The sequence below is a fragment of the Periplaneta americana genome, chromosome 15 (genome assembly GCF_040183065.1).
Source record: "Periplaneta americana isolate PAMFEO1 chromosome 15, P.americana_PAMFEO1_priV1, whole genome shotgun sequence".
In the NCBI taxonomy this organism is placed as follows: Eukaryota; Metazoa; Arthropoda; class Insecta; order Blattodea; family Blattidae; genus Periplaneta; species Periplaneta americana.
The window spans coordinates 130,775,896-130,790,509 of NC_091131.1; the positions used below are offsets into that span (position 1 = coordinate 130,775,896).

Below are 14,614 nucleotides of genomic sequence, written 5' to 3' on the forward strand. Positions count from 1 at the left end.
AATAATAATAATAATAGAGCATACGCAATTAATTTCTTGCTACAGTTAGATTCTTCTAAATGATGAAATACAACTTCAGATATTCTTTCGGCCGTGCTGTCATCTGAAAATCCTGTTAATTCTTGTGTTTTATTATAGTTTATTTTCATGTAATTTTGGTTTTTATTCATTTTATTTTTTATATTATATCATTAAATTATTTATTATTTCGTTTATTCTGATCTTTTAAAATGATCAGTGAACTGCATTTAAGGAGGCTGCAAATTCGTATTGTAGTCTCTGAAAAGGTCTCTATCACCCAGAAAAAAGGGTCATAGTATTAGGATATACGGTCACATCCTCAAACGCGGTTAAAGTTAAGCCATACCCTGCACTCCCTACCCTCTCCTGTCCATAACCTCACTGCCAGAAAGAAACCGTTTGCTGTAAGATATTTGAATGGTTCCTCGGAAAGTATTTCTAAGGTATGAGATGTGCAGTGGCGACAACTTACGACAGAAAGTGGAAGTTTGAAGAAAATTATTACGTCGGGACGCATTAAAAATCAAAATCTGTAATTAAAATGTTTTCTATCCTCAGAGGCACGAAATTGAACTGTAGGATCAACCTCATATCCTTCATGGAGGAATCGCCACTGATCACAACGCACATAATAATTCCAAATTTTTGTTATACATTACTTACCAGCGTCCTCTGGAACTAGTGCAAGAGGAAAATGTAATTGGAGGTGCAGTGTAATTATTTAAGTTGTGTCATGTAACTAATTGAGTTGATATATAATTAATTAAGTTGATATGTAGTTAATTAAGATTATATGTAATTTATTTGATGTGTAAATAAATTAAGGTGATATGTAATTAATTAAGATGATATGTAATTAAGTTGGTATGTAATTAATTAATGTAATATGTAATTATTTAAATTGGTAATAGTTGGGTGAAATAGAAGTACTTATAAGTTAGATTTAGTTTTGCTTATCGTAGGCGTTATTATAGAATAGTTTTTATTTATAGTCCTAGGTTTATTGCATCTACTATTTATAGATTTACGTTTATTTTATTTTATTTCATGTAATTGTAATTATTGTATATTATATATCACTGCCACCGGGTGTATACCCAATTGTAGTGTTAATAAATACATACATACATGCATATGTTAGCCATTTAGCTAACAAGGCACGTATTTATGAGATACGTAATGTAGGTATTTAAGTTTGCTTCATAGGTCCGGGTGAATTACTTTAAAGTAATGACGTAATAGAAGTGAATTTTGGTAGGCGGCGTCATATTACCTCTTTGGGGGCCTGGGCCGCACCAGCAAAAAGCATCTTAATGCAGTCATGTGAACAATGTGACGGTGATATATTCATTTTATTAATTACTGTGTTCGAAAGGTGAGTCGTTCTAGGTTAGGGTGACCAGATTTTTTCTAAAATAAAAAAACGGGAAACTTATTGAAGTTGACATGAATCAACATTTTATCTAAACATTCATTATTACTTGTGTTTATATAATTTCAGTGAGCAATAAGGTCCAGTTTTACTTATTTTAAAGTACTAAATACTACACTGTTCACAATAACTAGGCTATAATAATTATGCAAGTACATAAGAGAGTAGCATGGATACTCGGCTTAAGTCATTGTTGACAATTTTTATATTGCAATTAGTCTGGATTAATTAGATTAACTTATCTGTTTAAAAATACTTCAGGTTAATTGGAACTTAGGGTAGTACCACAGCCTAGTATATACAGTCACGAAGCTTGAGTTGTTGAGGTTGCTAGGAACAATAGACTATGCAGGTACTATTTCGCATTGTCTGTAATGAGGCGAAGTAGCGATCCTAGTGGTTAGCAACTACCTATGCATGCATATTTATTACATGTTGAGCTTCGTGACTAAATATGCTAGACTGTGGTAGTACATCATATCCATGTCACTGTATTCTGAACTTCTTTCATAACAACATTTTTGGCCTCATATGTATTACCTTCTCCATGAAGGTCAAATGTACAATCTGTATCATATTTCTGTGTTGCCCTTTCTTTCAGGTGACTATGAAGTCCATGCAAAACTCATTTTTAAATGACATTTTGTGATTAGGCCTAACATGGTCTTTATGGTTTTAACTGAAAACTGATTCCTTTCGTCAGACCAAATCGAATTCATCAATGAAAACACTCTTCATGATGATGCATTGGTGCCAGGTATTCCTAACACAAAACTTACAATCTGAATTATGCTTGTAAAACTAATGTCTTTGTCTTTCATAATTTCTAATGTTTCAGCCCATCTCTCAGTAATTTAACATAACACTCCTACCAATGTTCAATGTTTGCTCGATATATGGTGGTAGAATTATCAAAACCGTTTGATTGTCGACCTAAGCTTTGAGGTATCGATTATCGAATTGAATTCATTATGGTGACATCTGATGGAACCAGTACAGAATTAATCAATGTTTTACGTGATTATTAAATAAAATAAAATAAAAATAAATATTTTAACAATAATTTAGGGAAACTGGACGCCATTATAAAAAAACGGAACATTTGGCGTCCCGAGCATAATTTTCTCGGGACAGGGGATAAGAGGCTGAAAAAATGGGCAATCCCGTTGAAGACGGGACGTCTGGTCACCCTATTCTAGGTTATTCTGTGGAAAGTGTTGGGTACCGGAAACGTAAAGTCACGAGCTTAGTACTCCATAATTTTCATGGCACGCAATTATTGTAAAAAAAAATGGTGCTTTCTTTAGTCTAATTATTTTGTAGAATTACCGATAATTTTATTAATATCGCACTATCTCCATTATTTATGCTATTACTGCTACTATCAACATTACTAATCGTTCTAATAAAACTACTACTTACCAAGAGTAACGTCTTCTTTCAGTGAACGCGCATAAATGGGGACGCTTGGATAAATTCTCATGGTTTCCTTAATTACTTGCTCGAGGTATTTCATTTCTTGTAGATCGCTGAATTCCATTTCACGATCAGAGTCTCCTAAAATTGTATGCAGCTCTTGTACAACTTTCTCCTGTAAATATCAAAATGTAACTTGCGTGAATTCCAATGTCGCAAAGTTTATGTGTTGATACTAAAGGGACAAGAATCACCTTATTATATTGCAGTGGCGTGCCGTACATGGAAGGCAAGGGAAATATTGCTTTCCCTGTTCATAAAGCGAAAATAAGGAATTTATTGCAGAAATGATATTTTAATCGTGATAACTATGAATTCTCTAATCTTAAAATGTCACAAAATTCTTTCTCTGAGCGCCTGTCCTGGTCGAGGCGGATTCTTTTATTCTTATCATTAGCTCAAAGTGCCGTTCTGGTCAAGGTGAAATCCTTTATTTCCATTCGAACTTCGGAAGACTTCGCCACTCCGCCCACAACTAGTATTATGTCAGCTGCTTCCTTGTGAGAGGTATTGGAAATTATAAAGTTCTCTTTGTGTGCAAAATAACGTTTTTGGGCTCCATTTACATAAATTGTGTGCCGTTCCTGTCTGACAATAAATATTTTATCGGTTGATTATTGTGAATGTTCACAATTATTGTGAATGTTCACATTTAAATACATTTATTTTAACATTATTTCCGTTCTCGATGTCGTTTCCGTTCCAGGTCTATTGTGAACCAGACTTTAGTGTTCAGAGCAGTTTCTAATAACAATGAAATCTCAACTTCCCGAGTGTAAACTTTTAAAACATGGATTTTGTTCTCGGGACTTTTTTGAAAACAAAAGAATTATTGACATTGGGCGACCAACGTGCGATCTGAAAGAACTTACAGAGTCATGCGTGAGGAAGTTTAATTTACAGCAGTATAGTAAAACAGGGTGGCTATGCGGTTACTGCATTATAGGGAAATTGCTTTGTAGGTCATGTATTTTGTCTAATAACGAAAAACAAATGTATAAAACAATACTGGCTTCAGTGACGTAAACAATCTTCATAAAAGATTCAAAGGGAGTCATCTAGACCCAAAATGAAAAAAAAATTGACATCTTAGAAACTAGTTGCCTCAGAAGGCTGTAGTTTGACTTGTTTTATAGTAAAATTAATGCTTCATAAAGCCTGTTTCAAGATATTGCCCATCCTGATTTACTAAAAAAATGTTTGAGAGGAAGAACTCGGAATACTATTGAATCGTTCAATAACGTTGTTTGGTACAGAGTCCAAAAAAAATGTGGTTGTTGGTATGTCAACGTTGGAACGTTGTGTACTACGTGCTGTAGTCACATTTAATGATGGATAAACTGCAAGAATACAAGTTTTGAAGGATCTAAGTATTCAAATAAGATATAATACATTGAAAAACATGGCGAACTTGAACACTTTGCTAATTCGGAAGGCAGAGATCGCAGGAACAAACACAACCAACGAGGCAAGCTCCAAGAGAAGAAGGGCAGCATTAGGTGAGCAGGATGAAGAAGAAGACTACTAACCAAGAGAATTTTAAAATATATTTTCTTTATTAGATGAGTTTATGGAAATTTTTTACTTCAAACGTGATTTACTTAAAACTACATTGTTCAACATAAATGACCCGTTTTCTTAGAAACTACTAGGTCCATCTGCATGACACGTTTACCATAACTTCAGATGCCATTGTGATAATCTGGAATTCTTTTGATTAAGTTTGCTCTAATAGTTTATTTAAAAAAATAAAATCTTTGATTTTTTTTTATTTTAGAGGTTTATAAAAATCATATCTATTTCTATTAGATATTTTTCATCAAAATCAATCAGTGCACTCAGAAGGAATGCATAAACTTTCTGTAAAAATATAAAATTTCTATACCTACAGTAGTATGTTCTGATCGAATGGATCATTAATATAGCTGTTTTAACATTAGTGATACGGCCGGGTTCGATTCCCGGTGGGATCAGAAATTTTCATGTAAAATTTCTACCTCGGGACTAGGACAGATGGCAGTGCACAACTTCTAATCAATAAATTGTGCACCAATATGCCTAGGTTAAATCCCAAATCTCTCCGCAGTGCATATGAAGAGAAGGCATATGTCACTATTGTGATAGTATTCGTCCGTCGGATGGGGACGTTAATCCTGACGGCCCCTGCTGCTATTCGACAGGATTAGGCTACGTACTTGCACTGGGTTTCCCCTTCTCCCTTCCTCACCTTCATCATCATCATTATCCTCACCCTTTCCCTATACTACAATTACCCGAACACTTAGACTTACACATACACTCACCATATTATACGACATAACTCATCACAAATACACAACATGCATAATGTGGGACGCCGAAATGGTGTGCAACTTGAAAATGGGTCACAGTCCTGCTATCTATCCGCAATATTCGAAACTCGAATCACGCAAGTGATACATACATACATACATACATACATACATACATACATACATACATACATACACACATACTGTACATTAGTGCAGTTATATTACCGGTTGTTCTGTATGGCTGTGAAACTTGGACTCTCACTTTGAGAGAGGAACAGAGATTAAGGGTGTTTGAGAATAAGGTTCTTAGGAAAATATTTGGGGCTAACAGGGATGAGGTTACAGGAGAATGGAGAAAGTTACACAACGCAGAGCTGCAAGCATTGTATTCTTCACCTGACATAATTAGGAACATTAAATCCAGACGTTTGAGATGGGCAGGCCATGTAGCACGTATGGGGGAATCCAGAAATGCATATAGAGTGTTAGTTGGGAGGCCGGAGGGAAAAAGACCTTTGGGGAGGCCGAGACGTAGATAGGAAGATAATATTAAAATGGATTTGAGGGAGGTGGGATATGATGGTAGAGACTGAATTAATCTTGTTCAGGATAGGGACCAATGGCGGGCTTATGTGAGGGCGGTAATGAACCTCCGGGTTCCTTAAAAGCCAGTAAGTAAGTAAGTAAGTAAGTAAGTAAGTAAGTAAGTAAGTAAGTGTACATTAGTGAGACAGGGCTTGACGACTCCCCCGCAACGACATGAAAACTCTCAGTCCAATATTGTTTAAACAATACAATTTGCAACATTTGGCATATCTAGAGTTGATTTTCAACTTGACAATCAAAAGTGCCTGGCAACATTGCAACATAACGAGAAGGTGAAGGAAAACAGAGAGATAGTTAAACTCTTAATATTAATATTGTTTGCCATTTAGGAAAGAGAGAACTGGCCCTCCTTGGTCGTGACGAAAGCGGTAATTCAGTTGACAGAGGTAATTATGTTGAATTAGTTAATTTACAGTATTAAGGAAATACAACCCTATATTGAATGTCCACATTAGGATAGTAATGTATTTACAGGTTTATCTAATCGAATTCAAAACGATCTGATTGAATCAATAAGTAATGTAATTATAGTAGAAATTAGAAAAGAAGTCTGCAATGCCCCATTTGTTGCAATAATGGTAGATGCTGGGGCGGCTCGTCCATAAGAGCTGCGGAGCTGCAGCACTCCCTGCTTTGACAGGAAAATAAGAATAATATTTATTTTAATTTGTAGAAGAATTGTTACAGATTTTATTGGTAAATTGCTTTATATTTCATCTGGCCGGGAATATGTACTATTATCTTATGCATAATCTTTTTGCGCGTCGACTGTATTGGAATTGACACTGCATTCAAAGTCGTTCTGGGATCTGCAGGGTGGTCAGCTCATAGAGAGTGTGTCTTGCACGGTCAGGGGGTAGAGAGGTGAAGGGAAGCAGAGGGAAACTGCCGCTGTTTAAAACCCATATCTCGCTGCAGTGACTTGCAGAGCCAGGCCACAAGGGTTCTTTCCTCTCCTCCCGCACCGCTATTGTAATGCTGCGTCAAATGGATTCTCTATTCCCTTGAAACTTACTGACAAAATTTTTATTTTCTTTTCACATACTTATTGTTGTAGAATCTTATCGAGTTATATAAATAAATTAATATTCTCTTTTGCCTTATTATTACGTATATATCCAGCCTCTAGAAGAACCTAATATTTGCCTTAACTCAAAATGATTGCACGAGTAGAATCCTTTTGATATAGCACGTAAAATATGAAAAGAGACTTCTTTTCCAGTTTTAGAAAATTGTTGACCATCAGTATATCTGAGTGTTGCTTTGGTGTGACGTCTTAATACCGTAACTTAACCAGTGCAAATTTGCAAGCATGAGTGTGTGTGAATTACAGAATATTAATTTTATATTTCTCAACTTTCCCTTGTGGAGAATATTGATGTAATGAAGTGAAATTAAAGGGTTGACCGTTACCCGACTTAAATCTTACTTAAACTTCATCCAGCCGAAATAGTGCATATATGTAAGGAAGTATAACAATTTACGCTAAGCATTTGTGGTTACGTGGATGTGAACAAAAAAATCTATATTTTGTTTTCCTTGCCTCCTCTTCGGTGGTGATCCTGCATGGACTAGGAGTGGTGTGACAGATTTAGGACATTTGCCCCTAAAAAGCAAAATGCACGAATCTTCGCAGTCTCACTTGAAAAATGTTGTTTCACTGGCTATGTTACGCAACTCATACTGCTGTGCAATTAAGTGAAACGAACAGAACAAAAATTCTCAAACATAATCAAGAAGTGAGAAAAAATTGTGAAATTATAAAAAAAAAAATATTGATTGTATCAAATTTTGTGGCCAATATGAACTTCCCCTTAGGGGACATGATGAAAAAACGATTCGAAGAACCCTGGTGTGTTTCGTGGGTTGCTACAGTTCGTGAGTAATCTAAACGAGCCTCTCAAAAATCATTTTGAACATGCCACTGTTTAAAGGTAATTAATTCTAAGACAATTCAGAATGAACTGGTAGATTGCAAGTTGAGTGTCTGCCGATCAGAAATTCAGACTGAAATCGATGGTATTAGTTTTCTTTTTAGCGATTAGCAAATGATGCCACAGACATCTCCCAACTAAGTCCGGAAGTTTTGGTTTTTCGATACGTAGTGCATTTATTTTTGTCCTATACTTATTAGTAATGGTATCAAGAAGTGAAATTTGTATGTAGCGAAATCTACTGCAGCTCTCCCAATCCACAAGTTCACGAGCCCCCACTGGGTAAATGAGACGATTCATAATCGAAGCCAATCGCAACTCTCAGTTGTACAAGTACTTAGATATGTAACTAGTGATGGATTTTTTTATTTTATTTTATTGGGTTATTTTACGACGCTGTATCAACATCTAGGTTATTTAGCGTCTGAATGATATGAAGGTGATAATGCCGGTGAAATGAGTCCGGGGTCCAGCACCGAAAGTTACCCAGCATTTGCTCGTATTGGGTTGAGGGAAAACCTCGGAAAAAACCTCAACCAGGTAACTTGCCCCGACCGGGATTCGAACCCGGGCCACCTGGTTTCGCAGCCAGACGCGCTGACCGTTACTCCACAGGTGTGGACACTAGTGATGGAGTAGTACAAGAACGATTTGTAGGATACTCGGATGTGAGAGCTGATCGAACTGCTTCGGCATTAGCAGATTGGGTTATTGACTGTATAGTTCAGTATGATTTTGGTAGTAAAATAGTGGCTCAAACATATGACTGTGCGACGGTCATGTTGAGTGAAATTAACGGCCTACAAGCTAAAGTCAGAGGCAAGTTTCCGGAAGTCATATTCATTCATTCATTGTATGGTTCATAAAATTAACTTTGTGCTTAAACAGTCTGTGTCATGCATTAAGGAGTGTAATGTATTTTTCAAAACTTTTAACGGTTTCTCATCTTTTTTCTCAAAATCATCAAAGAGGGCTCATTGTTTAGACCAAGCAGAGAAAAAGAAGTTTCCAAAAGTCGCACCAACAAGGTGAATCTACAACAGTCGTCTTGTAGACACCATGTATGTGTATTAATCTGAATTAATCACAATGTTTGAAAAATGAAAATATAATTTAAAATCCAGATGGTTGGGATAACGAAACTTACATTGCCGCTCGAAGGTTTATTCCTTTTCTAAAAGATTTTACCATCAATTTCTACTTACTTCATTTAAAAATTTGTTTTCAATAAGTACTGTTCTTTTCTAAATTTTACAAACAAAATCAATGACATCTTGTTTTGTATCCATAAAGTGGCCGAAGCTGAAGAAAATAAATAGCCATCAGAAAAGGGGAGTTCGAGGAAATGTTTTCCGAAACTTCTTCTGATGAACAAACAACTAAACCACAGAGCAAACGATCAGTGCTGGATAATGTAGAAGACGTAGAAAAATGCTCCAGAAAAGTAAATTATACTTTGAAATTTTGGATAATGTTGTCAATCAAATTGATGTGAGGTTTCAGAACCTAGAGAAGTTGAAATTTCTTGAATTAATAAAACTGAATCGTGACAAAGTGTTACCTGAAATTGCTTTTTCATCATTGACATGAGTTTATGGTCAACACTTCGATTTTCCTCATTTAAGAAGTGAGTTGAGTGTGTGTTGTTGCAATGGAGACTTGAAGAACAAACATGCGAGTGAACTTCTGTATTACTTAAAAACAATGAAGATTGATAGTGCGCTATTTCAACTTACAAAATTATGCGAACTCATTATTACTCGTACAATTCCTGCAAGTAATGCTGAGATTGAACGTTTGAACGTTCTTTTTCTGCACTAAAAATAACAAAATCCTACATCAGAAATTCTCAAGTGGAAGATAGAATATCCAGATTATCATTACTCTCTATAGAGAGGAAATTACTGGAAATCATTTGCAGTAATTAGGACTTTTTCTAAGCCAGGTCATCGATGATTTTGCTGCTAAAGAGAAAAGAATTGCTTTGGCCTTCAAATATATTTAGGTGATTTGGCTGCTATTAGTTTTGTACTACGCATATAAAAATTTGCGTTATTGCTTCCCTCACATACAATTGCACCGCACGCCACTGATGTAGGTATTGTATTTACCTGCACATCTTGATATTTCGCCAAGACCCACAAGGCGAAGGAAATCCCAGAAGAAGTTGTATCATGTCCCTGTACAATACAAACAGTAAATCAAACATCAATTTTATTTCATTTAAGCACATTATAGCCGTGCGCAAAAATTACGAGTCATCGATATAAGGAGGAACTTACATTTTTACAGCAAATATCACAAGAAGTTGTGCATTGCTGACTGGCAATAAATAGATAAATAATAATAAATAAACTAGTAAATAAATAAAACTAAATAAAAACCAAACATAAATAAATACAAATAAATAGATAACGAAATAATTAAGTAAATAAATTATAAAACAAATAAATAAACGAATAGATAAACAAATACATAAAGAAGGAAATACAAAAATATATTAATGCCAAAATAAACAAACAAACAAATAAATAAGTAAATAAATAAAAAATAAATAAAATACGTTATTAATTTTTAATATAAGTTATCCTTCCCTCTGATTGACGTTCTGGTTGATAAATACATCTATTATCAGGCAGTACATCTCGCTTGACGATATGTGTCAGAGGAAGAACAATAAATTGTTTGTATTCATGTGAAGTCTGATCAATGTAATATGTAGTTAATCGGCGATGTATGCAATGGAAGGGGAAAGGAACTGGCCATCCTACCCCACTATCTCCTGGTCTTGTTGCCACACATAAATGGTGTCTTGTTGGTATCACTTGTAAGATTCAGACCTGTTTTCGGACAGTTGACTAAACAACAACAATCTAACCTGTCATACTGTATGTAGGTGTTTTCTGCATTAACATTTCAAGACGAAGAAAGTGTCGATCAACGGGTGCTAAATTTCCTAGATAAAACCTCCTCCACACCCCAAAATACAGAGTTACATTTTTTAATTAAGGAATTACCCACCCTAGAGGTATAGAATTTTCACATCTAACCCTACATTCAAAACTCCTAGAAACTGGTAGGTACCAGTAGGCCTACCGTAATTTCGTGGTAATAAAATAAAATTCAAATTTGCATATATCTTACTAATAAGAAGCAAGTGAATCACTCCGTAAACTGTATGTAATCGTATATGAACAGTTCAAATAGTAGGCATATAAATTATTAAATAAATCCAAAAGGAAAAAATATTGTCCTTTAAAAAGAAGGCATCGTAACTGTTATAAATAGGCAGTTTCGAAGGCTCAATATGCACCTTTCTGCATGAAATCAGTTTAATATTATTGTTTTCAAACAACGTGTCGCGTTAGATAAAATGTGTGTACATTGTAACCTTCCACTTTTTATTTTAAATTTATAATTCTTACTTCAAAAATGAACGTGTTGACCTCGTCTCGTATTTCCTCATCAGTGAGCTTGTTGTCTTCCAGTGACGACAACAAAAGCAAGTCTAGGAACGCCAGTCGACGTTTAGCTCCTGCAAACATTTCAAATTCCAAGGTGAATGTAAACATCTTGCAATTAACAAATCAACAGACAAGAAATCTACTCATTTCTCGAGAAATACTTCTACCAATAAACAGGATTCTAAATATGCATATATATATATATATATATATATATATATATATATATATATATATAGTCCACACCTGTGGAGTAACGGTCAGCGCGTCTGGCCGCGAAACCAGGTGGCCCGGGTTCGAATTCCGGTCGGGGCAAGTTACCTGGTTGAGGTTTTTTCCGGGGTTTTCCCTCAACCCAATACGAGCAAATGCTGGGTAACTTTCGGAGCTGGACCCCGGACTCATTTCACCGGCATTATCACCTTCATATCATTCAGACGCTAAATAACCTAGATGTTGATACAGCGTCGTAAAATAACCCAATAAAATAATATATTCAGGGTGTTTAAAAAATACGGGGCATAATTTCAGGTATGTATTTCCCACATGTAGACAATCAAAATAGTTCATTACAACATGTGTCCGGAAATCCTTTATTTCCGAGTTATGGCCTTCACAACATTGAAATTCACCGGAACGTTTTTCTTTCCGCAGGTCGTTGCCGTCAAAGGAGACATTAAGAGTGCACTCTGACAGTTCGTTCCGAGGCGAAGGTTACATTCAGTGTTGTGTATGCGTTAGACTGTGCGACATGTATTCAAATCAAGAGCTGGCAGAGATACACTTCATATATATATATATATATATATATATATATACTGTATTTTTAGAAATATCCTTTACAATCTCTTAGGCATTGTAGAGAGCAATGAGTACGTAACATTTTGAATAGGAAACCAATTCGCAAGTTAAACGTACCGTTTCAGTGATATAAGGAAACAAATTCAAATCAAGTTACATTTCAAGCTTCAGTCTATCCATATTTCCCAGACGATGTCGAACATCACGTGCAAAATGAGGCGGTCGAATTGCTTGGCCTCCACTATCGACAGATTTAAATTCACTCGACTGTTTCCGTGGGCCCACAAGAAGAGACATATTTACGAGACTGGTGTAGAGTAAGGGGAAGATCTACTTGCAGGAATTCATGCCGTTGCACAAGAGTTTCAACAAACAGCAGGTCTTTGTGAGCGAGTGTACTAGTAGGTACAGTCTTAGAAACAATTGATGACGCAACTCTTGCTGGTGAAAAGTATTGAAGAGCGATTCACACCAGTAAATTTGTAAGCTCTCTTCGTGACGTCTTTGTAACATTTGCCCCGGTGGAGCAGTCAGTAACATACTGGCTTGCGATATCTGGAGCCTGATTCAATTCCCGGTCAAGTGAGGAGTTTAATTCTTTTAAAATAACGTCTCTAATTTTTATAAACGTTATCTGTCTGCATTTATTTTTTTGTTGAAGTGGAAAAACTTATATCCTACACCTGTGAGTCAATACTCCACTTGGAGAATAAAAACCAAATATAATAATAATAATAATAATAATAATAATAATAATAATAATAATAAATTTATTTATTCTGGTGGTGTTAAGGTCATCAGGCCTTCTCTTTCATGCCACCAGAAATATGTATACAGACGAAATTTTAAGACCAGCGAAAAAAAAACTAATTAATAACTTTAATTGAAACAAAAAAGTATCTTAGAATTCACTAACAAACACTGTTTTATTAATACAACTTTCTACAACACCTTAAAGAATCACCACTAAGTCAAGAACATATATTTGTGCACTCACTCACTATCCGCCATTACTAGCCGTTTTAATATATATATATATATATATATATATATATACATACACACACAGAGCGTGCCGAAAAAATGTATACACACTTTGACAGGAAATATCTATTTAATGGGTGTTTCAAAGTTGGACCGAAAACAACGGTAATGTGTAGTATGATGTCCTGTAAACAGATTAGATTCGCATACTTTATGTTAGCGTTGCTGCGCGACAGGTCAATCAACAACAAAATGGAGCCAAGATTATCAATTCTGAAGTGGTATTAGAGAACCGAGAATGTTGTTGAAGTTCAACGGCAGGCAATGGAGACGTGCGTAGGAAACTGAATCACCAACGCGATTAACAATTGCACGCATTCGTGACAAATTTGAGACTCATGGTACCGTATGCGATGTTTACAAGGACAGATCTGGGAGACCTCGCACATCAACAAGCTCCTCGTCCTCGCGTATTGTTTTGGAACGTTTTGAGCACTCACTGCAGAAATCTACAAAGCAATGTGCACGTGAGACTGGGATTAGCAGAACCAGCCTACGTAGTATTATAAAAATAGCAAAGTTGAAAGTTTTCATCCCAAGACTTTTGCATCCATTAAATGAAGATTACCCTGATCGGAGAATGCAGTACTGTGAGTGGTTTCGGAACATGGTGCAAGAGGGTGAGGCCTTCGTAGGGAAAGTTGTTTGGTCCGATGAGGCACAATTTAAGTTGAACGGAACTGTTAACTGGCATAACTGTGTCTACTGGTGTGCAAACAATCCACATGTGTTTGTGGAAAAGGCTGTTAATTTACCTGAAATTAATGTTTGGTATGGGTTGTCATCTAGGGTCTAATTGGACCATTCCTTTTTGATGGAACAGTAACTGGCTAAGTGTATCTGAACATGTTACGCACATCCATCTTACCCGCCATTCGTACACTCTATGGAAATGAGAAATTTTACTTCCAACAGGATGATACACCATCACATTACCACTAAGATGTACGTGCGTACCTTGATAACAATCTTCCAGGGCAGTGGATAGGACTAAGAGGTCCGATTGAGTTTCCACCGCGTTCTCCGGATCTAACTCCGTTGAACTTTTATCTATCATACGGGGGATTCTTAAGAATGTTGTATACCGCAGAAAACCAGCTACTCTGGCAGCACTTCGGGAAGAAATTGAAACTGCATGTGATGCAATCGCTGAGGACACTTTCGCAAACGTTGCTCGAACAGTAGTTCAACATACTCAGAAGTGTGTCACCGCATTTTGGCATTTTGAGCAACTGCTGTAAGTGTAAAAGTCTAAGATGATTAGTGCTCATCATTTTCTGTTTGTGTGAATTCAGTAGAAGAAGTAGAGAATCTAGAGAGAAAAGGAAGATAGAATTTAATGTACCGTGAAGTTACATGTTTCGATTTCACAAATAAGAACAGGAAATCCATGTGGTTGATAGAAGACGAAATAGAAAATGAAATAACAAAAATATGTAGAAGAGTTATATGGGACAGGGAATCGTCCAAATAAGTTAGCCATAGAAGACGAAGCAACCATATCAGAAGACGAAAAAGAATTTTCTATTTTAAGAGAAGAAG

The 14,614-nt window shown here is 35.9% G+C and overlaps 1 protein-coding gene across 12 annotated transcripts in view; it reads right to left on the minus strand.

Moving 5' to 3' along the window:
- The window catches only part of LOC138715332 (cytochrome P450 4C1-like), a 193,411-nt gene that overhangs the window by 15,361 nt on the left and 163,436 nt on the right, over positions 1 to 14,614 (minus strand). For all 12 annotated transcript variants that reach the window (XM_069848126.1, XM_069848130.1, XM_069848129.1 and 9 more), the window contains 3 exons: positions 11,189 to 11,298; positions 9,875 to 9,943; positions 2,876 to 3,044 (listed from right to left, as the gene is read on the minus strand). In XM_069848126.1, the coding sequence (XP_069704227.1) occupies positions 2,876 to 3,044; positions 9,875 to 9,943; positions 11,189 to 11,298 (348 nt within the window). The remainder of the gene's footprint in view (positions 1 to 2,875; positions 3,045 to 9,874; positions 9,944 to 11,188; positions 11,299 to 14,614) is intronic.